General features: G+C 35.7%; 1 protein-coding gene and 1 long non-coding RNA gene across 5 annotated transcripts in view; one reads left to right on the forward strand and one right to left on the reverse strand.

The window, feature by feature from the left end:
* TAF2 (TATA-box binding protein associated factor 2) overlaps positions 1-26,332 on the forward strand; it is a 60,661-nt gene that overhangs the window by 5,522 nt on the left and 28,807 nt on the right. For 3 of the 4 annotated variants that reach the window (XM_068182276.1, XM_068182249.1, XM_068182268.1), the window contains exons 4-16: positions 6,949-7,067; positions 8,679-8,820; positions 9,195-9,426; positions 9,748-9,932; positions 10,521-10,634; positions 11,922-12,021; positions 13,500-13,585; positions 17,114-17,249; positions 18,260-18,414; positions 20,580-20,694; positions 20,795-20,904; positions 21,573-21,638; positions 23,546-23,798. In XM_068182276.1, coding sequence (XP_068038377.1) covers positions 6,949-7,067; positions 8,679-8,820; positions 9,195-9,426; positions 9,748-9,932; positions 10,521-10,634; positions 11,922-12,021; positions 13,500-13,585; positions 17,114-17,249; positions 18,260-18,414; positions 20,580-20,694; positions 20,795-20,904; positions 21,573-21,638; positions 23,546-23,798 — 1,813 coding nt within the window. The remainder of the gene's footprint in view (positions 1-6,948; positions 7,068-8,678; positions 8,821-9,194; positions 9,427-9,747; positions 9,933-10,520; positions 10,635-11,921; positions 12,022-13,499; positions 13,586-17,113; positions 17,250-18,259; positions 18,415-20,579; positions 20,695-20,794; positions 20,905-21,572; positions 21,639-23,545; positions 23,799-26,332) is intronic. The other variant, XM_068182258.1, reaches the window with a different exon arrangement.
* On the reverse strand, positions 3,352-6,723 carry LOC137469518 (uncharacterized). Its single transcript, XR_010996569.1, has 3 exons — positions 5,768-6,723; positions 5,239-5,348; positions 3,352-4,874 (listed from the first exon to the last, which is right to left on the reverse strand). It is a non-coding gene; the product is annotated as an uncharacterized lncRNA (long non-coding RNA).

A 26,332-nucleotide genomic window follows, 5' to 3' on the forward strand; every position in this document is an offset into this window, starting at 1 on the left:
CTTAGATGTTATTTTCTAAAAGAAGACTTAAAATCATAGAAGCATTGAAATTGGAAGAGACCCATAAGATCATCATCACGAGTCCAACTGTCAACCCAGCACCACCATGACCAGTAAATCATGTCTTCAGGTGCCATGTCCACAAGTTTCTTGAACACTTTCAGGAATGGTGACTCCACCACTTCCCTGGGCAGTCTGTTCCAACCTTTACAGTCTTTTCTATGAAGAATTTTTTTCCAAGTAGCTTATCTGGGGCATAAGTATTTAGAAAACTTGTTAATTTAATGGATACTTCCCTACCTTTTAATCAAAGTTAAAATAATCTGAAGGCTTCTTACTCCCTTAGTTAGCAACAGAATACTATTTAGAATGGAAAACTCTGTATGGAGTAAAGATTAGAAAACTTGCTGCAGCATCTCTGACTTGATAGGTTATGTTTGATAATAGGAGGTTAAGAGAAGTGGTTCACTGTTATGTTGTGGAAATTTTGGCATGCAAGAAAACAATTAAAAGAGGGTTGAGGAATTCAGCTTTATGTATGACACAATTCTATCTGCTTCACTATTATGTTCTTTGCTACTTCTTGGTGAGACCTGTGAGATCACCTCTTTGTGTTCTGAATTGAAATATTCAACTTGTTTTCAGTTGAAATAGTACTATTGGGTTTTAGCATCTTTGAGGAAAAAATCATTGACACGCGGTCTCTGTCATTTCACATTCTTGGTGTTGAAGAAGGTAAAATAATTTTTCTCAGTCATGCATTTTTTCAGTTCCCCTGAATATCAGAAAAACTCTCACTAAAAAGGTAATTAAAAATTGGTGAAATTTGTAGGAAAGGTTAGAAGCCATGAATTAGCATATTAAATCTATTTTTAGCTTTGATGCTATTGCAAATTTATCCATTAGTCCTAAACCATAACTTCAGGTAACAAGTGAGAGAGTGTTTAAAGGTTTATCTAGAAGTGAAGTTAGATTTCTGTCTTGTAATTGTCTGAAATCATCTAGTTCAGTTTCCCTTAAATGGGGTCAGGTAGAGTAGGTTGCCCAGGGCTGTGTCCATTTGAGTTTTGAATATCTTTGAGGATGGAGCCTCTGGAGGCTTCAGGACAACATGGCTTGTCCATATCAGAATAGATGGATGAACTTAGATAAAGCAATAATTTCCTTCCTGACTGAGCAAACACCTGAACAGGTGTTTGTATATGCAGCTATGAAATTCACACTGTTTTACTGTGTGTACACAAGATGGCAGAGAATGTCATTTTGCTCGTGCTTTTGAGAAGAGTTTCGAATCTTGTGACGACTGCATATAGTGTTGGAGAGTGTTTGTTTGGATCATATTTTGGGGCTGCTGTTTTTGAGTGTTAGAGCTGTCTATCCTCCCCATCTTTCTTTTTCTTATAAACTGTTGCTTTTTCAATTCTATCAGTGTAAGAGAAATGAGCTTGCTTTTTCTGGGCTATAATTCTACATTCTATGTAGAGATCCCATTGCATATTCTGAATACTGAGGCAACTGCTTGTATCTCAGCCCTGTTTATTTAAAACTGGCAAAGGAAACATTTTTTATTCTTAATTTTATGGTTGAGATTGTAAACTGTTAAATAGATACAGCAAAAGTTTGGGTGTAGTGGTGTGATCTGTGATAAGGGAAGTTTTTGATGATCCTGCTTACATGCTTCAGGTTTGTGGGATAATTAGGATGCCAAAGTGAGAAGCTGTTGCATTTTACTGTTATTATTGTGTAAAGGAAGCTGTGTTTTTGTATAGCTAGCTAATGTGCACATAATGCTTTCCTGTGCAATGCTGGTTCATTTGTCTTTTTTTTAGCTTGAAGCCTGTAGTATTTAAACATTACAAATTTGAAGATATTTTGATATCCTCTAACTTCACTGTTGCTTTAGTTACAAGCAGCAGTAAGCTGTGAGAGAGAGCAATGTGGTAACCTTAAGGGCATGTCTGTCTTGCAGTATTTTGTCTTCTGGGAAGTCAATGATCAAGCCTTTAGACTTTGTACAAAATAGAAAAAAATCTGGTGGACTGAGCATGTTTTGCCTTGCTACAATAAATAGCCTTTATTTACACTGATATAATGCTTGTCTAATTGAAAATTCATTATAGACTTTGTTAGAAATAAACAAAGTGTCCTGGCCAGGACAGGGTTCATTTTTGCAGTAGTCAGGAGCAGGGAAAGGCTAAGACTTGGTGATTATCCTATACCACTTTGCCTCATTTTCCAGGGATGAGAAAAAGGCTCATTTCCAGATCCCATAGCATGGCAGAGGGGTCAGGTATTTTCATGAGTTACCTGGGGTGAGCAATACCATGTGAATCATTCACCTCTTTTCTCATACACGTTGTCATTGGTATTGTTGCTGTTACTGTTTGTTGTCTTATTTTGTTGCTGTCTCTGGTAAATTGTTCTTACCTCAGTCTTTACCTTTTGTGGCTCCAATTCTCCTCTGCAGCCCAGCACAGGGGCAGGGTGGAGAGATAGAGTGGCACGTGGTTTGAAGTAGGTTCAGTGGAAACACTAAATGGGAGAATTCCTAGACCACAACACAAAGGTGTAGAGTACTTTTGAAAAGATATGACAATGCCCTTAAACTTGACCAGGAATGAAAATTAGGCTTTTCAGCATGACAAAGATTAAAATCATTGCCCTATTAATAAGTCACGTATATGTGCATGTATTATATCATATGATAAATGTATATCATGGTATATCATGTATTTACTCCAATATCAAGAGCTTATTCTATATGGGAAGCAAAGTAAAATAGTTAATGAATTACTGGTAATGAAGAGTAATTAATTACAGGCAGGGCAAATAACTTACTTTGTCAAGTTGATGTTAACTACTGTAGGAAAACAGTGGTTTATAGACTATATGTTTGGCACATACATTTGTAGCAGTGGTGCAGCTACTAATGTGAAATGCTATGGAAAGCTTGAAATAAAGTAGTAATTTGAAAAAATAAATCTCTGTAGTATTGCTTCTTTGCAGTCACTCAAGCTGCATGCACTTGGGCTGTAATTAACAGTGTTTGGGGTGAATTCTGATAACAGAATGTATCTCTGCTGGGAAAAGACCATGAATACATATTTGTTTTTTTATTATCAATCTACAGTTAGCATTAGGAAAATTTATCATTGTTCCTTGGACTGTAACTTTTGGCATATGCTCTGTTTTTCTTAAAATGGCCATATGCAGTTTTTTGAGAATAGTTCAATCTATGAAAAGATTAATCTGTGGTGCTATACCTTTAATGGATTCCTTTTACAATGAATCACCCATTTGAACTAGAACACTTCACAAAAATAGAAATATAAGAATAGGCTTGTTTTCCATAAAATGTTAAGCTCTGGAGTCTCCCTACTTTGCTGTAAAATCATAACCTTTTCCTGTCTGTGAGCCCAGTGACGTTTAAAGTGTAGCCACAAGCTCATCACAATCGTCAAAGTTTGAACAAATTCTCACTGTGTAGGAAAGGGATCCCTATCAATAATAGTCAATTTTCAAAAATAGTTTGGAGTAAAATTAAACACAGTCTAACAGAATGTTACTGTGGTTTTCTGTTTCTAGCTTTTTTTTTTTTTTTTGATTATTAATAGTTCTTAGCCATGCAAGAACTTTAAATAGAGTTTTCCCAGTGGTATTTGTTTGCCTTTCTAGGGTGCCATTTGAAGGACAGCTTAAAGCAGCTTTGCTCAGGGAGGTTATTTGACCCCTCAGCATGACAGATCAAGGAAGTAAACTGACTAGAAGCTGCCTGATTAGAAAAAAAGGACTTATTTTCCCATTTGACACTTTCACCTGTATCCCTACAGGATCAGATGAACAGTAATCTCTTTAGTGGGTGAGGTAGTAGTGGTGCATGAGAGCCTAGGAGACAGCACATCAGCTGGAGTTTAAGTGGGTGGGAATTGTTCTGGAGGCATACCTGAAGTTATACTGTATTTTAGGGTACAAACTCAACCTTTTCCTTTTAAAACTTGTTGGCATTATATCCTACCTTTAGCTACAGTTAACTGTGAAAAAGGAAAAGAAAAATATATTTAAACTTGAGGTTTGTGAGTTTCTCTACTGAAATGGTCCCATTTACTATTCAGAAGCTTTCAAGCAGAATAGAAAAGTTTACTGCTCCTGACATTCTCAGCCTTGGTAGTGGTGCCAGGGAATTTGTGCACTATTATTGCCAAAGAGGAAGAACTATATGAAAATATGTTCTCAATATATTTCAGTGTTTTAGCAAAATTTTTTATAGTTTTGGAAGACTCAGAATATTAAGCAGGGTGTTGGACATACATAGAATTACAGAATGCTGCTGGTGGCATGGCTAATTACACTTTGTTCTTCCAAGTAAGGTACTGTAATTTGGGTTGTTTTCTCCGTGGATGGTGAATAGACAATGGTTAGGTGAGAGCAAAATCCTGAAATGAGATCATGTCTGCTTTATGTAGACTTTAGATTCCATGGAAGGTGGAGTCCCCAGCCAAAAGTTAATTTACTCCATTGTGGTGCAGTAATCCTGGACCTGGGTCAGGACAGACCCCAGTATCAGTAAAGGCTGGGGGATGAAGGCATTGCAGGCAGCTCTGCAGAGAAAGACTTCAGGGTGCTGATGGATGAGAGGCTCAGCATGAGCTGGCAATATGCGTTTGCACCCCAAAAAGCCAGCGGTGTCCTGGGCTGCATCATCAGCAGTGTGGGCAGCAGGGCGAGGGAGGGGATTCTGCTCCTCTGCTGTGCTCTGGTGAGACCCCACCTGCAGTGCTGCACCCAGCTCTGAGGTCCTCAGCACAGGAGATCATGGACCTGATGGAGCAGATCCAGAGAAGCCACCAGGATGGTAAGAGGGATGGAGCACCTGTCTGTGGGGAAAGGCTGAGAGTTGGGGTTGTTCAGCCTGGAGAAGATAATGGCTCTAGGAAGATCTTATTGCAACCTTTCAATACTTAGAGGGGGCTTTATAAAAAGGATGGAGCAGACCTTTTAGTTGGGTTTGTTACAGTAGGACAAAGGGTAATGGTTTTAAACTAAAAGAAGGTAGATTTAGACTAGGTGCAAGGAAGAGCTCTCTTACTCTGAGGGCAGTGAAACCCTGGAACTGGTTTCCCAGGGAGGTGGTAGATGCCCATCCCTGGAAACATTGAAGGTCTGGTTGGACAGGACTCTGAGCCACCTCATCTAGTGCAAGATGTCGCTGTCCTCCCCCAGAAAAGTTGGACTAGATACCTTGGGATGTCCCTTCCAACCCAGATTGTTCTGTGGCTCTGTGATTCCATGACTGGTTTATGCTTGATTGTGTCCTGCTTGTGCTTGGATTCATCAGCAGTACCTAATTTCTGTGGAAAAGGTGATAAGTAAGTCAAACACTTTCTCTTCAGGTATAGAGTTGTGCAAGCTTTTGAAAAACTGTGTGTACTGGAGAATTAGAATTAAGAAAGGTTTTGCTCCCATGCTTCAAACAGTTTAGAAATCCATTTTGAAAAAAGTATAAAAGCTATTGCATAAAGCTGTAAAAGCAGGGTTATTTTTGAACTTGACTGGTTGTACTCCAGTAGTTAAATATAATCACACTGAATAATAAGGTAACATCCTGCTTGTAAGTACTTTAACAGAAGACATATGCTTGTTCCTGCTCATTTCAGTAGAAAACAATCTAAGTCATAACCGAAGTAATGATCTGACTTTGTAATGAAGTGAGGAGTTAATGAGCATCTGATATGTAGCAGCATGGGATTTAGATGGTGGATGCTGCTACCTATTTCCCAATAAGCTTCTCCTGTGGAAAAGCAGCTTGGGTAAGCATTCAGGCAATGCAGTCAAGTCCACACACCACACTCACCACAGCTATCTCAACCAAGAGAGGCAGAAGGGCCTTTTGAATGGTAAATTCCAGCCAAGGTTTATTCCAGCACACCGAAGGGGAAATCAGGGACAAAAGCCCAAGCCATGTGATGTGCGCAAGGTTAAGTAGGGGTCAGTGGCCAATGGTCTGAGGGCACTGGGGTAGTACAAAGGGCAGGACAAAGGGTATTGCCCTACAGGGAAAACAGGGCTGGCCACCAGGGATGCCGCAACCAATGAGGAAACAGGGAAAGGAGAAACCACAAGAATAAGGGGAATAAAAACCGGGTCAGTGTTTAGAGGCTTGGTGGGGAAGTCTTCTCTGTCAGCCTAGGTGGAGACTCTATGGTGTGTTCTTCCAGGGCGAGGCCCTGGGAATTTCCCTGAGGGGTTCAAAGGATTCCACACTGATACATAATTGCTCAAACCCGATTGCAAAAAACTGTCTTTGCATCTTAAATAAAAAACGTACAGTTTAAAAAAGAAGAATGTTTCAAATAGAACTAGAAACTAAAAAGTATAGCACATATTTCTGTGTTTGTATATTAAGGCCAAAACTCTTAGCATATAATATTTTATGTGTTATTTACAGGTGCATTAAAAAATCCCTATTCCTATCCATCAAGCTAATGGGGAAGAATACCATTGCCGAGCTAAAATCTTAACATTCAGAAAAGCAAAATAAGAGCAAAACTGCAATGTATGAGGAAGCAGATCTTCAAGACAGAGAGCTTTAGAATAAAGAAACAAACGTCATCCAAAATAAAAACCAGAATTTTTAATTTTCATTCCAATAAATGTAGTTATTACTCTTACTGGCGAGAAAAGAACACTGAGCATTTCTCAGTTTATTGGGAGTTATTACTGCTTAAGTCTTTTTGATCACAGATGACTTCTGCAAGAGCCATATTTTAAGTTCTGCTTGTTGAAATCTAACCTTTACTCCTTTTCTCTTCCACTCCTTTAAAAACAAAACAAAACACTTGGTTGTCTATGCACCTTGAAATTCAGCATAGAAATTGTCTTAACTTCTAAAGTTGTCTTGTGTAGTTCAGCACAACTGTACTTTAAGAATTGACTGGCTATTTCTGACAGGAGGAATCTCAACTATTTCTCCAATGCCTATGCTGCTGCTGTCAGTGCTGTGGACCCAGATGCTGGAAATGGAGAGCTCTGCATTAAGGTTCCCTCGGAGCTGTGGAAACATGTTGATGGTAAAGAGACCATACTGAAAAATTAATTTAAGATGTCAGAGCTGTCAGCTACAAGTTTGCTTAGGAAGATAGCAGCTTTGAAGAAATAGAAGTAGTGTTACATTATTTTCTGAATTTTTGATTACTGTTCCTTTTTCCTCTCCACCTGAATTCTGAAAGGTACTTTCACTTTTTGGTAATAGAGAGAAGTGTTGCAAGGTTTCTTGACCCTATATACAAACATGCTCTTGGATGGTCAGGACCACAGGAGAATAATTGAGGAAGTGGGAATAATGGAGTGTACTGGGGGATAAATTGTAATTTTGAAGCTGCTTACAATATACATGATCCAACAAAAAAAAATTTACAAGGATATGGTTACACAGAGCTTTTTACAAAGCTCTAATAATTTTATGCCACCTCACTTCGAGGAATGGTTATTTTAAAATTGATTTGGTAGTGAAAGTAGACTCCTTTATAAACTGGCATACGAGATCTGGAATAAGTAACTGTTTTAGTGAGTTACTCTCCAGTGTTGATTATTTTCTTATAGGGATCTTCTAGTTTCTTGTATTATTTCTTGCACAGTTTTATTGGTTTTTCCCATGGATTTATGAGACCTCTGAGAGAATAACAATTGTATCATGAGGCTGACTCATGCAGTATTGTCAGATGCACCTTAATGGGAAAGATACTTCTGTTTAGTTTCATTTTTCTGTAAGTCCCTGTTGCCTTGCATGCAAGCCTAGAAGGGAAAATATTCAAACATGTATTATTTCACTTTTCAATGTTTGAGTGCCAAAATATAGTGACACTTGTGGGATAAATTTCAGCATATGCTTGAATTTCTTTGCTTGCCAATCTATGTCACCAGAGGACACAAGGAAAAATGACGCACCACAGCTTTGGTCACCATGAAGAGACTAATTTATTTTTTCTGACTCCAATCATTTATAGTTCTCAAAAGGTGCCAGTGGATTGGAAGGTGAACGTGCCACCTCTCCAACGACACTGGACAAACTACCAGTCTATCAAATTTCTCCACCTCTATGAAAGAATGCAAAACAATAGGTTGTTTACAGAAAGTTGCGTGAGAAAGTTCTCTACAAGAATGTAAATTCATAAGGCTTTAGAAAATCCTAAGAAATCAGGGCGACAAATCTATTCATAGGTGAGATTTCTTTGAAACTAAACCAAAGTGAAGACACTTAAGTTACAGGAAAAGTATTAACTATAATAAGAGATTTTAAGCAACTGCAAACAATATGTCTTTTAAGAATGTGCCTGCTTCATAGAGTTTTTGGAGAAATTTTTCAGCAAGGTGCCAAAATCATGGTTAAGATACAGTGTATAAATATACTTTATTCTTGGGGAATTAGAAGATGAAATGTGACTCCAATTGCAGTTTTTTTGAATAAAGATTCTTGTAAATGCATCTCCTGTAATTTGTGCTTAGGGAGGTCTCAGTTTTGTAAGCTTTGAGCTGTACTTTGTAAGTAGACCGGGAAGTCCTTGAGAATGAAGTTATCACATAATCTTCAAAGTCCTAGAGTCCAAAACTAAGTTACTATTCTGCAGTAACTTTGATGTAAGTTGTATATACTTACTCCAGTTTTGGTCTTTGTGTTGCAGAGTTAAAAGTCCTGAAGGTGCATATAAACTTTTCTCTGGACCAGCCAAAAGGAGGCCTTCATTTTGTGGTACCCAACATGGAGGGCAACATGGCAGAAAGAGGGGCTCATGTCTTTTCTTGTGGTTATCAAAATTCCACAAGGTAAGAAAACTGTCTTTGAGTGTTAGATTTGTATTTCCAATTTCTTCTCAAAGTGTAGGAAATACAAATAATTTCATTGAATTATCTCAAGTTTAAAAAATTCTAAAACTTAATTTGTGCTTGAAAGGAGCTTACCAATGGGAAGTAGCATCTAATGATTAGTAATTGGAATGTCTAGTCTTTATAGCTCAGCAGGAGGTAAAGACAAAAAAGCTTGTAAAGCTTTATGAAGTTCATGTATTGTAGAAGTCAGTATGTTAACATTCATATATTCTTAAAGTATTTAAGGATATAGTTTGGAACTTGAAAGAAAAATCACCTGTGAAAAAGAGTATAATTGTTAACCATTTTCGTCCTAATCCTAACTTTTTTAGATTTTGGTTTCCTTGTGTGGATTCATATTCTGAGTTGTGTACCTGGAAACTTGAGTATACTGTAGATGCTGCAATGGTGGCTGTTTCAAATGGAGATTTGGTGGAAACTGTATACACCCATGATATGAGAAAGAAGACTTTTCATTACATGTTGACTATTCCAACTGCAGCTTCTAACATCTCCTTGGCAATTGGACCTTTTGAAATCCTTGTTGATCCATACATGCATGAGGTAATAATCTTCATCGTAGAAGCCTCCTTTTTTTTCCGAAAGAATTACTAGTGTTTCATGTTGCAGTCAGTATATATTAGTCCAAAAATGGGTATTTATAGATCAACCTTCATCAGTACAGTTGTATGATAAAGCTTGTCTAGTAATGCCTGTATTTTAATTTATTTCCAAAATAAAAGCCTTTAAATAAACAGTAATTCTATTTATGTCTGAATTTATGGGGCAAATTTAGTTGAAATTCCCTGAGATAGATAATATACTTGATATTTATGTATTTAAATGTGTTTGTAGGTCTTGCATCTAATTTTCATTTGTTTGTAGGTGACTCACTTTTGCTTACCACAACTTCTTCCACTGCTCAAACATACCACCTCATACCTTCATGAGGTGTTTGAATTTTATGAGGAGATTCTTACCTGCCGCTATCCTTACTCCTGTTTCAAGACTGTTTTTATAGATGAAGCTTATGTTGAAGTAGCTGCTTATGCATCCATGAGTATTTTCAGGTTAGTATTTGAGAAAATTACACCTTCTAAATCCATGGGCGTAGAAGCTCCAGATCCAAGACTGTTGAGAAATGTGTGAAACTTTAATTATTTTTGTAACCTGAGTGTTGGGCTTTCTAGTTTGAAAAGGCTTGTTTTTATTGACATTACGGGCTTCTAAGACCATTTCCATTTTTATCTGTTATAAAGATGTTGGATTTACTTTAAGAAAAAACTGGTGGTTATTTTCCTTCTGAATTAGAATTGCCATGCATGAACTGTTTAACTATTTAATCTCAAATTAGGTGCAGACGTTTGATTGTGTTTTATTTTTCTCCAGCTGGAATAAGGTATCAGGAATCCAAGACAGTGTCACCAGTTTAACTGCTTAGACTCTATACAGAGATTTGTGTATAGATGATAATAGCAGGAGATCTGCCTGCATTAACATTATTAAAAATTTAAAAATTAAAAAAAGATGTTACTATCTTACTGAAAAAAAAACACTGAAGAAATTATTTTACTTGTTTTGGTTTTTAAGGCAAGGTCTCTTTAGTTTCTTTGGAGCCAGTGCTCATGTTGTGTTATTTTCTTTTTTTGGGGCTCCAGCACAAATCTCTTGCACAGCGCAATGATTATAGATGAAACTCCACTGACAAGGAGATGCTTGGCGCAGGCCCTGGCCCAGCAATTCTTTGGATGTTTCATATCCAGAATGTCCTGGTAAGTATTTGACCATAGTATTCTTCAGAAAATGGGGAGTATCAAGGAAGCTCAAATTTTAATTTGCAAATTCCATTTTATCAGAAAAATAAGTAAAACAGCAATCATAAAAGAAAGCAAAAATGGGGAAAAAAAGTAAGAATAACAAACGCAGCTCAATAAATGAAAATCCGTTAGTATTTTTGTATTTTTGAAAGGAGAACATGAGAAATAAAAGTTCCAAAGATTCTATAGATTGACTATATCTTCCTGAATGTTGTAGTGTGCTTTGGCATCTGAAAATTTTAGAAAGCTCACTCTTTTTCATTATCAGTCAATTTCTGTTAGATATTTTGGATGATGAAGTATAGCCTGCATGCAAAGTACTTGTAGAGCACAGAACTAATAAATTAAGAAATTTTTCAGGGAGGAGAATGCAGAAATTAGTGTCAAATAGGAAAATTCCTTCTAAGGTGGCTATAACTCCATGTCTCTGAAAACCTCCCCAAATAGCTCTTGCAGTTCTGATCAATATATATCTTAAATCCTTTTGCTTGCACTTTATTTACTGGGGAAGTGTAACCCATTACTTTTTTTTATGGCAAAAGTATATGTCCCAGAGCTTGTCTTAAACAAGGGAAATCAACATGTCCTTAAATTGATGTTTGTACTGTTGTAATTTCTGTGGCTCTCTTCTTTATTTCTAGCCTACTCCTGTGATGAAGGCAATTTTTTGCATCCTTCATGATGACTCCAAGTTCATATGTTCTTGTTCTATTTACTTCATCATACCCTGTGTACAATATCATTTTTCTATTTAAGGTTCTAGTTCATGATTATGTTTTAGTTTTTGTCTATTTTTTCTCTCTTAGAACATAACTTACAGAAGGTGTATTTAAAAAGGTGTCCACCAAATTGTGAGATAGGTATTTTGTCTACTTGCTGTCCAGATCTTCTTGCACTGCATTGAGTTGTGTTTCAAGAAATTAAGATCATATTGATTAGCAGTTGCTTTAACTTTATTGTCCATTTCCACCTGTTTATTATTATTGTTTCAGCTAAAATAGGTTTTATATTTTAATCTGGTTTTCTGTGGTAGAAGTTCAGTTTTCACTGACTTTTCAGTTTCATTAGTTTTGTCCAGGTGCCAGGTTCCATAAATTGGTTCACAGCTCATCAGACTTCTGTTGACTGAGAGAAGTTATACAACCTCTTGAAATTTGTGGCTATTTTTGAGCTGGTCAAAAATACCATCCGTTACAAAATTTCCTCTGAAGTGATACTATTCATGTTTCTTTCTTATAATAGGTCAGATGAATGGGTGCTAAAGGGAATCTCTGGTTACATTTATGGCCTTTGGATGAAAAAAACCTTTGGTGTTAATGAGTATCGCCACTGGATTAAACAGGTATCACATCATAGCATTTTCTATACCTTTCAGACTTTTTGCATCAAAGAAAATACACTATAAAACCCAAATATAATATAGCTTTGCATTGCAATCTATAGACCTTTTTAGTAGTGACAAACCTCAGAGCTAAAACATTTTTACCACTTGCTGCAAGGAAGAACACCAAGCATACAAACAGATTTTTGTGACTGCCGTATGAATAATGAATAATAATTGTTGTTGTCTCTCCATGCAATTATTTTTCCTCTTTTTGTTTTGACTCCTGGACCAAAAAAAGAATCAAAAAAAGATACTACTTTTGGAATACTTAGGACATAGGATTCATAAGGATTTGTATTTGGTGAATTTATTATGCTGTGATGGCTATTCGTATAGCTCAGAAAAGCTCCAGTATTAGCTTGGATCAGTGGTGGTTCAGGTATCTTTTAGTATCATTGAAGTACTAAATGAAATAATGAAACAGTAAACAATTCCCTGTTTGAAGTGATTTCTTTTCTTGGAAAACAAATATCTGTCTATAGCTTACGTTTCCAAATGTAATCTTTGAGACAGGTACTTTCTAGTGATAGCAGCAGTGACTCCTCATTCTTTACAAGTAAAATTTATTCACAAAAAGATACATATCTTCTTCCTCTCACCACCTTCTCTTACTCTCCCTATTCTAAAAAGTAAATCCTATTCCACTTGCTCCGTTTACATCCCTTACTCACCTGGGGACTCAGTACCACTTCCTTCTCTGCCTAATGCTCATTCAGTTCACAAGTCTTGAGTTGTCTGTGCTGAAGGTGTGGCTGCTGCAGAGAGCAGCAGAACTGGATGGACGTCTGTTGAAAGTGTTCACTGCTGTGTGCAGCAGAAGTTGCTCATGTTGTTCCCCAACTGTCCACACTAAACTAAAGGTGTCCACAAGAGGTGCTACTGTCACATCCTCCAGTTCTGCCCTGTTTAAGCTGACACAATTTGATTCATGTTGACTTTTGGGTGACAGTGAGCCCTTAGAAGCATCCTGCCTTAAGGTGGGCTTGTTAACCTGGCATCACACAAGTTCAGACCCAGTGCAGAGCTTGGGCCAGACATAAATATTTATTTATTTATATCTATATATAATACATTAAATTTATTTGTGTGCGTGTGTGTGTCTCTGGTTGTTTTCCATTGCATGAAATGCTGATCACATTTATTTCTTTTGGTCAAAGACAGCTTATTTATTGAAGAATAATACTCTGGTTATAATGTACTTCAGCACTGTTTGGCATTAGTTCCCTTTTCAGCCCCTGAACAAGTAGAAGCTGCTAATTTCTTCTGTTTTATTATTGTTTTTCATTTGAAGAACATCCCTAATTTTAAGATATTTCTCCCTTTGTAAACAAGCTTATTAGGAGGTATGACTTGAACAATATTAAAAGCTTTCCTGTCTTGTTTAAATAATTTCTCTGCTCTTCAAAATTATGCTTACTTACATATTTTGTTCTTAGGAGTTAGATCAAATCGTGGCATATGAACTGAAGACTGGAGGAGTTTTACTGCATCCAATATTCGGAGGAGGAAAAGAGAAAGACAAGTATGTTTATTTAAGCTGCAAGTCATTGCAGAGTATGTTTTTATGGGGCCATTAATATATGCCTTGGGTGTGTTGTGTAGCACAAAGCCAAAGGCTGAAGATCTCGAGCTGCCCAAGGCATGTATTACCAGTCTCATAAAGTATATCTTGAGTATATTGTAATACCTGTTGTTTTATTTTTCTTTCAATTTGAATCTCAAAGGAAATGAAGTATAATGAATGTTTTTAATGCTGTTACAAAACTGCTTGTTAGTAAGAGAATAAGAGAGAACATGGAGCCAGAATTTTGATGTGGGCTATTTCTGGAGTGGTTAGTAATTTTCAGCCTTTTAATGGTATTATCAGCTTTCTATTTCTTTGCTCTTTTTTCTTCCTGCTGTCAGATACCACTTTGTAGTCTTAGACTGAGATTTCTTAGTATATTGGATCAGTCATCTGTGAAGTACTGTTAGTTACCAGTGTGAACTGGCTGGATTTTTATTTTTCTCAATAATTGTAGCTTCAGTGTGTCTAGCTTAGAATGATTCTCCTTCCCTCTCTTGTAATACTCCAGTACTACCCACTGAGTAGTACTAAACACTGGAGGTGGAAAAAATACTACTACATGTCAGTTCAGTAAGTTGATACGAGTTTCAGTGGCAAGCTTTTGCTGGGTTTTTCTTTTCTTTCATAAATTGATCTCCATATAACGCAGCTTCAAAGAGGAGTTGCTTTTTGAAAACGCACAAGCAGCGTGTGCATGACTGCAAGATTGAGCCTGTGCAGGTAGACTACTATGTCAGCTTCTGTTCTTTACTGCAGCAGAAGTTCCTGTCTTATGAAAGTTGCCTATAACAGTGGTTCTTTTGCATTTGATTGTGGGCAAATCCAGATTTTGTTAATTTAAAGTTAAAACTCTGGATTTAGAACGGAATGAATTATGAAAATCACTAAATTAACCGTAATAAGATCAGATGAAACTAGAGATAAGGGGCACATTTTTAAATAAGGAAACTCACTAAAATCAAAATCTCTTTCTAACTGATAATTTTATTAGTTTCACTATATTTATTCTAGAATTGGACACAAATAAATGACAAAATCTTGTCCTAATGCTCTTAAAGGTGTGTTTCCTTGCTGTGATACATTGTTGGAAAATGTTTCTACAGTTATTTTACTACTTCATTGTATTACAGCTTGTTAATAATAACCACAGCATCACTTAAGTATTAATTACAGCTTGCTGTTCTTTGTAGATTGCAGAGTTCCCTGGTATGTAAGTTATGGATATGTTCCTGACTGTGAGAGATAATTTGTGTTTAAGGAAAGTATTTTCATAATGGGGCCTAGAACATTTTTCTCCACTATATTCTATGCATTTCATTTCTTTGTTCTGCTTGTAATGGTACAGTTTCCTGGCAAACATATTTGCAGCACAGCAGTTCCAATTAATAATAATATAAAGAAAAATTTGTGTTAAGTAATAATCTCATTTTTCAGCTAAATTAGAAGTAAAATATCATAATAAATCATCAAGGAAAAAAAAAAAAACCAAAAACCCAACTTCCTTCAGACACACAAATTAATTTGTGTGCAAAACAAAGGTCTCAGATTCTTCCTGTTTATGTCTGGTGTAGCACAAACACTGCACTCCAGAGTGCTTATTCTAAAAGACAAAATCCCAGAGCCTGGGAAAATGAAGGAAAGAAAACTGCAGATTAACTGCCATGTGGATGGAAGCTTCAGAACAAAGCTTTGTGTGTAACCTTTTAAGTTTGTCCTTCTCTCTCTGACTGTGGTTCTCTTCAGCCTTTGATTGTGCTGGTACCACCCTACTGTAAAAATTAAAAACTTATAGAAACTTATATAGTTATATTTTGTATGGAAGAAGCTTACTAATGGGGTTTATATTGAATGGGGTTTTTATATTGAATGCTCCTGGACTGTATTCAGGAGCATGAGCATTATAAAATTATGTGGCAAAGCCGGTTCACTTTCTACTTTGACAAAGGCTCTAGGTCCATATTGGTAATTTTAACACTGTTTTGGTGCCAGTTCAATAAAATCTGTGGAATTAAAATGATTGAAGAAAAATATAATCTGAAGAAATGTATTAATATTGAGTGAACTACAAGATGTAACTGTCAAATGCAAACTTGACTCAGTTTGTTTTGCAGTTGAATAATGTAACCAGTACCAAAATCAATCAACACTTAGTAAATTTAAAAAGGGATCTTGGGATTGTGGGTACTGGCTCACTTGTAATTTGCAAGAAAAGAATTTTACAAAAGTCCATCAACTGTATAATTTGAAGCTGAATAAATAGTTTTTATTCTGAGACCAAATTATTATATAATGTCTGAGCCACAACCTCAGTTTCCTCCTTGAATTTCAATTCTTTCATGGTTGCTACTCCTTCCCTACCTCAGAATAGAGACGTATCCACAATAACAGAAGAATTATGATAAGGGGAAACTTCAGCAACTGCTTATCAACTACAAACAAGGAGTTAACATACGTACATTTTTCAGAAAATTACTGTACCTAAGAAGGGTAATATTTAAAATTAGAAACATTTCTCTTTTTGTATCTTCTTAAGATGTTTAAACAGATACTCATGAGCAAAGTCAAGGGATTCTCCCAGTAAACAGAAGGATGGAAAAGTTAAGGTATCGCAGCTCCCTTGGTTCTTGCCATCTGAAATATTAAGGGCTGCAGACAAGGAGCTAAATGCTGGTACTCTCTTCCTAGAACACTTGCTAGTGAACCTCTGCATACCTGGTTTCTTCAGATGTGTGTTATTCATTCATGGAAAACTCAGATGTCCTGTAAAAATCCTAAAACAAGAAACATAGCAAAGCAACATACAGTTGCCACAGACTTGGTTCATCAAGAAAATTAAGTCAGACTATTAATAATTTCATCTTCTAAAATAAGAGTCTTCTTAAAAGGAGGCAGAAAAGTATTATTCTTCTCAAGGATTAAATATTACCTGCCTAGTCTTCTTTGACATGTTATCTGATTTAGAAGATACCAAGTTTGCCAAAATATTGAAAGATAAAGTTACTAACTAAAATAAAAGGAAAGAAATTCCTTAGGCCCATCCCATGAAAGTGTTCTGTGAATTGTAAAACTCCTACTTTTCTTGAAATGCAACAATTATTTCTTTAAATACAAAATATTTACTATATACAGTCACTCTTAAATGGAAATGGAGCAAGAAGATTGCTGATTCATGAGTAATTTCCAGACTCAGTCAGAGGTCCCTTGCTCAATGTGCTGTGCTTCCACTGTCTCTACAGCACTACACAGCAGCTATCATTTGTCAGTAATCTCTGTACAGTACTTGCTGGATGCCAGCTACGTACATCCTTGTCAGCTCTCTGGACACGTGAGTGGTCATTTTAAATGTGCCATGATTTGTGACTAAAGCAGTACAAGAAATCCTGAGTAATTGTTGGTGCAGCTCTAAGCTTGGTTGCTGGGGTACATTTTAAGTTTCATTCAATAAAATGCAAAATAGATGTTTTGTTTTGTTTTGTTTTTCAGCCCTGCTTCACATTTACATTTTTCTATCAAACACCCTCATACACTGTCCTGGGAATATTACACTATGTTCCAGTGTAAAGCACATCTTGTTATGAGACTGATTGAGAACAGAATTAGCATGGAGTTCATGTTACAGGTAGGTATTTAGATGATTATATGGGATATAAAAAACTCCTTGTCTTCAATTGCATTTCTGTTCATTAAATAGAGTTCAGAAGAGAAGAGAACAGGTCATCATAGGATTCCATTTATAGTTTCAATTTTAGCAGGACTGCGCAAACATTTGGTCATTTGTGTTAGGGTAAGATTAACTGTTATGCATAACTTAGAATACTTCTTATATGCTGCATATTCTCTTTAATCTTAAGGTGTCTCATTGGTTTGGGTTAATTTGATTGGTTGTTAACACTGAGAGCCTGTTTTCCTGTCCGTGACTGGTGCTGCTGTGAGCTAATCTAAAGAAATTATAAATAATGAGAATCCAGCTCTCTCATTATATACAGTTTTCAGTGCTAGATGAAACTTAGATGCTTATATTAGAAGAAGCATTTGAATAGAAGATTGTAATTTTATTCTGAAATAGTGAACTTCTGCAGAACTGTAGTTTCTCTTCTTCACTAATTATCTTTTGTGACATACCTTAGAAAGAATAGGGTACTACAAATAAACAGTTAAAAAATGAGTGATATTTTCATATCAGCTTCAGGTTTTTGGGGGGTAGGGGTTTTTTGCCTTGGTTTGAGGTTATTTTTAAGGAAAACATATGTTATTGTGCTAGAGCTATTTTAGATAGTGTCAGGTTGAAAATACTACAGAGAATCTGATGAATGTTTTATTTCTGAAAAAGAAGATATAGTTAATGATTTCTTTTACTGTAGATAATTTTTGAAAGTTGATGTTCTTTTAATGGATTTTGTATGTGCATATGTATGTGTAACTTGGAGGAAGATACATTTGGACTGATAATTTCTGATATGGTCAAGCAAATAATTTCCTGTAAAGTCTTTATTTTGAAAACCCTTTTTTAAAGCCGGTTATCAGAAAGTGAGTTTATCGGCCTTTAGGTGCAATTCAACAGAAACAAAACAGAAAAGCTTATTTTGTGTATAAGTATTTAGGGAAAGTAATAACTTTTTATCATTTTAGGTTTTCAACAAATTGTTGAGTCTGGCCAGTACTGCTTCATCTCAGAAGTTCCAGTCACACATGTGGAGTCAGATGTTGGTTTCCACATCTGGGTTTTTGAAATCTATCTCGAATGTCTCAGGCAAAGACATCCAACCTTTAATAAAGCAGTGGGTGTATCCTTTTTATTCTTGGTCTGGATTGTTAATATGGAAAATGAATTTGTTTTTTTTAATTGGCACTATTAAAAGAATGTGAAGAAGGGCATGAAATAATGAAATAGATTTGCACAAAACAGTTAAGTACATTATTCTGTGAATTAGATATATATGTGAGCCACAAGTTCACAATCTTTTCATAGCCTTTGAACTATGCTGGCTTTTTTGCATGTTCTTTACTAGAAGGGATTTCATTATTTTAAGTTTTCCTTTGAAAGAAGCACAGGAACTCTGCTGGAATTTAAGGCCAAATTATACTAAAAGGATTCCAGAGGACACTGCCCATAGAAATATGCTGAAGTGGGACATGGAAAATGCCATAGTCTGGTGCCTTTTAATATGTGATTTCCAGTAAATCACCATGAAATAAGTAACCTAAAGCACAGAGTATTAGTTTACAATATATTTTAATAGCTTGGTAGCTTGTGTTAATAGCACAGTTTAATGTAAAATAAACCTCTGTGTGTTGATTCTTCAAATTTAAGTGATATTAGTCAAGAAACAGGGTTTCTTATTTTGAATTGATACGAGGAGAAATTTGAAGTGGCTCCATTTAGCAGGTTTCATTGTTACTCCAGACTAGAATTGTACGTGACTGAAGCAAAAACATACCTTACTGCTGTAACAGACAACAAAAGTAGGTATTTAATTTGAGCTGACTTAACAACGTTCATACATCTCAATATCCTAACTAAAAAGCACTGTATAATTAGTATTTATGGAGTAATTTGAGAGGTTAGTATTTTTTTTTGCATCAGAAGTGTTCATAAAGTATAAATACACATTATTCTAATTTACATACCTTGCTGTGCCAAGCACTTAAGAAAAATAGGAGTTCTGTATTCCCACTGCAGTGACACGTAAATGTCAGCATTACTATCTGAGCTGGATGAATCTTAACTACATCAGTTCTGTAGGGAAGAAAGAATTGTACCTCACACATTTGGGGATTATTTTCACCTTTTCCATAGTTTGGCCCCAAGGTTGATCCTGGTAACTAGAAGTTGTATTTAATCCTGTGATTGCAACCTCCCTACACGCTTCAAACACTTATATTCCTGTGGCAATGGATTTCCCACCTTGTAAGATCACAGAATGTCTTCATTTTGTTTGGGAGGGGATCCTGCTGCTATTAACTAGTGCTGTCTTATGCCATTAGCAAGGGCTGTGTTGATGCTGAGTGTAAACCTTGTGCTGGAAAACCACTAAAAATGTCTTAAACTGTACCTGATGACAAAGTCCAAGAGTTTCAAGAAGACAGCCTCCATGAGCAGAACCAGTCTGAGGTATTTAGGCAAATGGCCATATTTTGGGAGGAAAGTCAATAACCCCTGTACGATAAGAAGTGCCTTTGAATATGGAAGCTCTTCCCTTAAATGTTGGGACACGAAAGAAGGGATTTTTCTCATATTGTATCATATTGTCAGAGACTTGTGAGAGTATGCATTAGACTAAAATGCTTCAGTTTAGTGTTTTAGTTTACTACAAGTAAAGTGTAGTAATGGCTGTGATACAGAAACGAATGATGAAATTATTTGCAGGAAAGTTGTCTTGAAGAAATCACTGCCTGGGCAGAAATTTAGAATGAGATTGTTACTTTTTATCATTCATATTGTATACTTTGATGTATATGTTAATTCATATATACACACATGTGAATGCTCACATGACCCAGTTTGGAAAACTGCAATAAAATAATGGAGTTAAATGTAGTGTGGGTAGAAAACAGAAACTAATGTCTACATTTCCCCCTTAATTTAATTTAACTAAAATATATAGTAAAACCATATTGAAATTACTGAAGTCTTACACAATTACTTTTTCTGAGATCATGCCAAGGACATTGGATGTGGTGGAGTCCAGAATAGTTTTTCATAGTTAATTTCTTCATACTAGGTAGTTTTCATTTCATTTTGGTTTTTCTCCATAAGAAACATGAAAAAAAAATTAAAGAATGTAAAACCCCAGAATTTCGTGAATTAACATGAGTGATTTCATTTTCAAATTTACTTGGAATGGGAAATTCTAGGAATAAAGAAGCATAAAGCAAGTGTTAAGAATTGAGAATTATGGCTTTTTATAACTATTGCATTGTGCACTAGAATTCCTATACTGCTTATAAGGGATCAGAGTGGAGTGGTAAAATTTTATGGTAGCTTTGCATTTAATAGAAAACGGAATGTACTGGAATTGGAAATAAAACAAGATTACACATCTCCTGGGACTCAGAAATACGTGGTAAGGTCCATTTTCCATATTTTACCTACATGTACAAGTATGATGTATAGATTAATAAGCATAAGTTTAATGTTAATAACAAAATCTTGTGAACTTGAAGGGTCCTCTTAAAGTGACAGTGCAAGAACTTGATGGCTCATTCAACCATACGTTGCAGATTGAAGAAAACAGTCTTAAACATGATATACCTTGCCATTCTAAAAGCAGAAGGTAAGAGCTAAAATATTAATTGCAGGTATTTTTACTATGGATTTATGAAAACATACAGGGCATTTGATGATAAATATATCCTTCTTCTTAATCTTACTAAATAAGATTTACCTGTGATGTAAGGGGAAAATTTCATACTGTTTAAGGACCGCAAGAAATCTTACACAGTTCTTAATTATAAATCATCTTGTAGAAGTTTTGTGAATACCTAATTTATGTAGAATAAGTTGAATGAAGACTCCATTTAATCAAATTATTCAAAATGTCTTTGAATGGGAATCACAAATGAGAGGGAAGACAAATGTAGGCCAGAAGAGTGCCTCAAGTGAAGAGAGTTCTGTGACTGTTAGGTAAACCTAAGGAACAAGAAAAGTGACATACTTCCCACATAGAGTCTCTCCATCTTCTAATGGCTTTTAATAATTACTTTGAATTCTACTTCTCAAACTTCTATGTTTATGTGTAATTGTAAAAATAGTGGGAGAAAAAATTATAGAAATGGATGCATAGCTCAAATTTGTGAATATTTTTTGCTGGAGAGAGCATTATGATTTTGAGTGGTGAAATGCATAGAGTACTTTTGCAGTCTTAAACTTTATTTATAAACTTATATTTGCCAGTCTGGTAAGTAATACTTCCCCCCCACCCCCCCACCTCTTTTTTAATAGAAATAAGAAGAAAAAGATTCCACTGATGAATGGAGAAGAGGTGGACATGGATCTTTCTGCTATGGAGTAAGTTGGCTTGTTGGAGTTTCTCAGTGTGAGTCTGAGCCATCTTCCCCTTGTCTAAAGCATGCTATTTTGAAGGATTGGATAATAAAGTTGTACTTTATTATATGACTGACAATTTTAAAGACTATCCCACATTTCTCTGTCTTTACTGAAACTTTTCTGCTGTAGCTGGGGAAATGCTGGCGAAGTGTAAAAAGTATGGTTTAACCAATAAAATCAGATTTTATAAAAAATCTTGAGCATGGTGTGGTGATAATACATTACTTGACTCTAACACATTTCCAGTGATACCTTTCAGCTAACTTCATAGGTAAAATGTAAACAAGTATTTGTTTGAAACAAAGTGATAGCAATTTTTATTGGATCTTGATGAAGACCATTTAACTGCCACTAATACAGACAGGTTCCTGAAAACTGTGATTACAAAAGAATTCCTCTAGATTAAAATAGTGATGAAGTGCTTCATACTGAAATCCACACTGATATTAATTTCAGTTGGAACTGTTAAGCTCTTTGGAAGCAAATTGTTGCTCAATGTGAATACCTGCCTTACCCTCCTTGACTTGGAGCCAGTAGTACCCTCAGAGACAGTGGAGGTGTTGGCACCTTGTTTTCTGGCTGAGGGAATTAAATAATTGCTCTTGAAAGGTAGTGGAGTCTCTATGAAGAAGGATAGATGCCTTTACATCTTAAAAGTGTTGCAGATTCTAATAAATTTAACCTCATCTAATACATGATGAGAAAAAATTTTGTAAGACATATTTGCATTGAAGAAGTTGTTGCTATCATTTCCATATGACAGTTGACTTATGAATCATTTAATTGTATTGGAGGATAATTACCCTAAATATTTGTGACTATTTTTGATCAGTTATGCTCAGGTCCCTGCTGCGTTACCCTGAGCTGAGACTTCAGTGATCTTAGAATGACCTTTGAACTGGGATAGGATTTTATGCAAGAGACTTGCACTTTATCTGATAACCAGATCTGTGGTGTGGTCAGTCTGCTGTGCAGTTGGGCTCTGCTGCTCCAAGCATGTATGATAATACACATTAATCTTGTGTATACACTCTTTCACTGTTGTTTCTTCTCTACCTGCTAACTTGGTGGTAATTCTAGATTTTCTACAAATGTATACAGAAATACACATCATATTTATAATGATGCACTTTTCACCAGTCCAGACTCTCTGCTAATGCCATATTGGTATTCTGATTTTTTTGTTTTTTATATGGAAAAATGAGTAAGAGAATGTATTGCATAATTTGTGCTTGTTGCTCCCATAAATCACTTCTGCAGTCACCGTGCCATGTGAATAATAAAGTATAAAATGTGTGTTTGGGTGGAATACAACTCAGTCATTTTATCTATAGGGTAACTTTAATCCTGATTTTTATCATCATTTTCATGGTTACCCTTGTCATCTTTCAACATCATAGTATGTGAGGGGTTGTAAAGGAGTTTCATATCTATTGATAAAAAAAATTGTATTTACCACCAGATTGTCTTTCTTGGATTTTTTTTTTTGGTAGTCTTAACCTTTAGAAGGTGATAAAATGCTTATCATTTAGGAAAATTGTAGCATCCGAGCAAATAGAATTAAATATACTGGGATCATACAGTAGTTTACCATAAGCAAAGATCTGTAGGTTAAAAATCCTAAACCACTGTATTCACTTTGATATATTAGAGGTTTGGACAGATTGCCCTGGGAGACTATCGAATTGCCATCCTAGAAGCAGGAGATTGAAGCAGGAGGCTTTGAAAAGTTCTCTCTAACCTGTATTTTGTTATGGTTCTTTGAAATTAAATACTTTACAAATAACTCATAACAAGTCAGAAGATCTTTAGAATTTCTGTAGTCTTGAAATTTTGTAAAACTGTTAATGTTTTTATGTCTGTCTTAGTGCTGATTCCCCCTTGCTCTGGATAAGAATAGATCCTGATATGTCAGTACTGAGGAAGGTGGAATTTGAGCAGTCTGATTTCATGTGGCAGTATCAGCTGAGATATGAGAGAGATGTGGTGGCACAAGAAGAAGCCATTCTGGCTTTGGAAAAGTTCCCTACTCCTGCATCCCGGCTTGCGCTGACTGACATCCTGGAACAGGAGCAGTGTTTCTACCGCGTGAGAATGCTGGCCTGCTTCTGCCTTGCAAAGGTGAGGTTGAGTGGATGGGAGTAAGGGAGGAAATCCACTAGACTTTGTAAATGGCTGAAAAGGCTTCTAAACTGGCTTGAGATTTAGCTTCTTAAATGCATTTGCCAAGTATTTTTAACATGACTGATTTGAAAAGAAAGTTGTTTTATTTTAGTCTGTAAATGGAGACTGCACAAGGCTTTCATAATTGTCAAAATTGAGATGTCAGACATGAAAACCACAAGGGATTTTTCCAGATTTCATTAAGTGGCAGAAATAAAAGACTTTTGTTTTACTTTTTTTCAGAACCAAAGTATATTTTTTATTATTTTAGTGGGAAGTTCCTTGGCCAGTCTGTTGAGAACTCTGAAGTGCTGAAATTCATCTTTTCCTAGCTGAACTTGAGATTGCTACTCTATATAATTTCAGATTGAATAGGGTCACAAAATAAGCATCAAGTTGGGATAAAATTAAATATTAAAAAGACAAATAATTGTCTTGAAAAGGGAAGATTTTTTTTTCTTAGACATAAAATTAGCATTAAGAATTGAAATTAGTAAACCTCTAATTTTACAACAAGTGGGTGGTAACACAGAAGAACAAGAATTTCTAAAATGGCATAGTAGTGACTTTTATGCACATGAAGACACATTGATTGACAATTTGTAGAGTTCAGATTATTGACATATAGCTTGTTTTCTGCTGTGTACCTGTTGGGAATAATTTAGTTCCTGTACAGAAATAAAACCTTCAGCCATATTTTGAAAATCAACATCCCAGTATTTTTGACGAACTATTTTAATATTATGAAACACTGATGTGAAACTGCTAATGTATGTTCTAGTATTGGTGCTGCCAGTATGTGACTTAAAATATGTGCTTTTCATAACAAATTAACATGGAATATTCAACAGTGTATATATTCCACAGGTAAATATTAAAAGAGCAGTTGTTGCAACACTTAATGCTATAGTTTTTTCTGTCTTTACTGTAACTTCTTAGGCAATTGGACTGCAGATAATCATTGCTGGTTTTGTTCAGTTGTAATTGTATGGAAAATCTTGGCTCTGTGGATAAGGTGGTTGACATGTAGAAAAGAAGATAATAAGGCAAGCAAAAAGTATGGCTGTGACATTAAATCAAGGTGAAGGAGCATGGCAGAGCAAAGTTATAGATATGTTTGTGTAAGTTACCTGGGAGGAAAGTAATACATTCTGTTACTGATTCCAACATCAGGACATTAATAAGAATAACTTCCTGTTGTCATTGAATTTAATTTTCTCAGGTTGTAAACATTCAGGATTTGTATTCTTTATTGAAAAAAGCGAAGTCCTTCGTGATTATTCAGAAGGAGGGTTCTTTTTTGTTGATTTACAGTTTCTATCTGGGTTGTATTTACTGTTGTCAGATATTCTCGGTGCACTCATGTTAATACAGAGAAATGGTATGTGACAATGCAATTGTCAAAGTGAATTTGCTATGCTTTCTTGGTATATACTTCATTGTAAAAAAGGACTTCAGTCTCTCAGCAGTGAAGTATCCAGGTGACATATTAAATCTTCATTGATAAATTAAGAGACCTATGTGAACATGTGTGTACACACGCTGTGTTGAGGCCTTCAAGACAAATAACAAATACAGAGAAAGGAGAAAATAATGTCACAGTCTTAATTCCTGAGAGTACCCAGGCTGATTTCCCAGTTCAGATTCATTGCAGTGTAGGTGATGTGTTATAAACTTTGCAGTAGAAACACTACCATCACAAATTTCTCCCTCCCAAATGTTGAGGAGTTTCATAAGTGTGCATGAGAGTTGAACCTTAGTCTACATTTTTGCGCTGTACTCAATTGAGTGATGCAGAAATGGAGTGTGCCTACTGCCTTTTTAAGTGGAAATAATGCAATACAGGTCATTTGTGCTACTGTATGGGGAATGTGCAGTTTCATTTAGTTCAGAATGTGTAATGTCTCAGTAGACTAAGTAGAAAAATCAGATTCTGTCAGTAAAGAGAAATTTAAATGAGTCACAGCACATGATAAGACCAAAAAATACTGAAAAGATGATGGTTTAACTACTCTTGATTTTAATTGAAAGTAGTTGTTCGTCTACAGACTTAGTGAAATTAAATGTTTACAATAAGAAGTTAATATTTTAAAATGTGCACCCTGATATTAATGGAATAGTGAATATCTTATAAACGTAGTACAAGTTGCTATTTTGGGGATTGAGTTTTATTGGACACTGCTACATAAATTTCATATTTGTAGTTTTATGTTCTTTATCGTGGTTTCTAAGCAGTCTTTGGGATTAGTCTTCCTCTGCAGGAAGATATATTGTTGCTTTCAGAAAAAGCTGCATCTTTACCTGCATCTTTAGTTGAAACACTTGAGTTATTGCAAGGGGAAGAACAATTGCAGTATTTTCCCTTTCCGACTTACTTTTGAAGCCTGAGTTAATGGAAAAATGTTTTTAGTAATAAAGCACCACACTTCCCCAAAAGCAATGGAGAAGTGGATTGCTGTGCATGTTCAGATAGCCTCTTACTTTTTCTTCAC

This window comes from Anomalospiza imberbis, chromosome 1, assembly GCF_031753505.1.
Source record: "Anomalospiza imberbis isolate Cuckoo-Finch-1a 21T00152 chromosome 1, ASM3175350v1, whole genome shotgun sequence".
In the NCBI taxonomy this organism is placed as follows: domain Eukaryota; kingdom Metazoa; phylum Chordata; class Aves; order Passeriformes; family Viduidae; genus Anomalospiza; species Anomalospiza imberbis.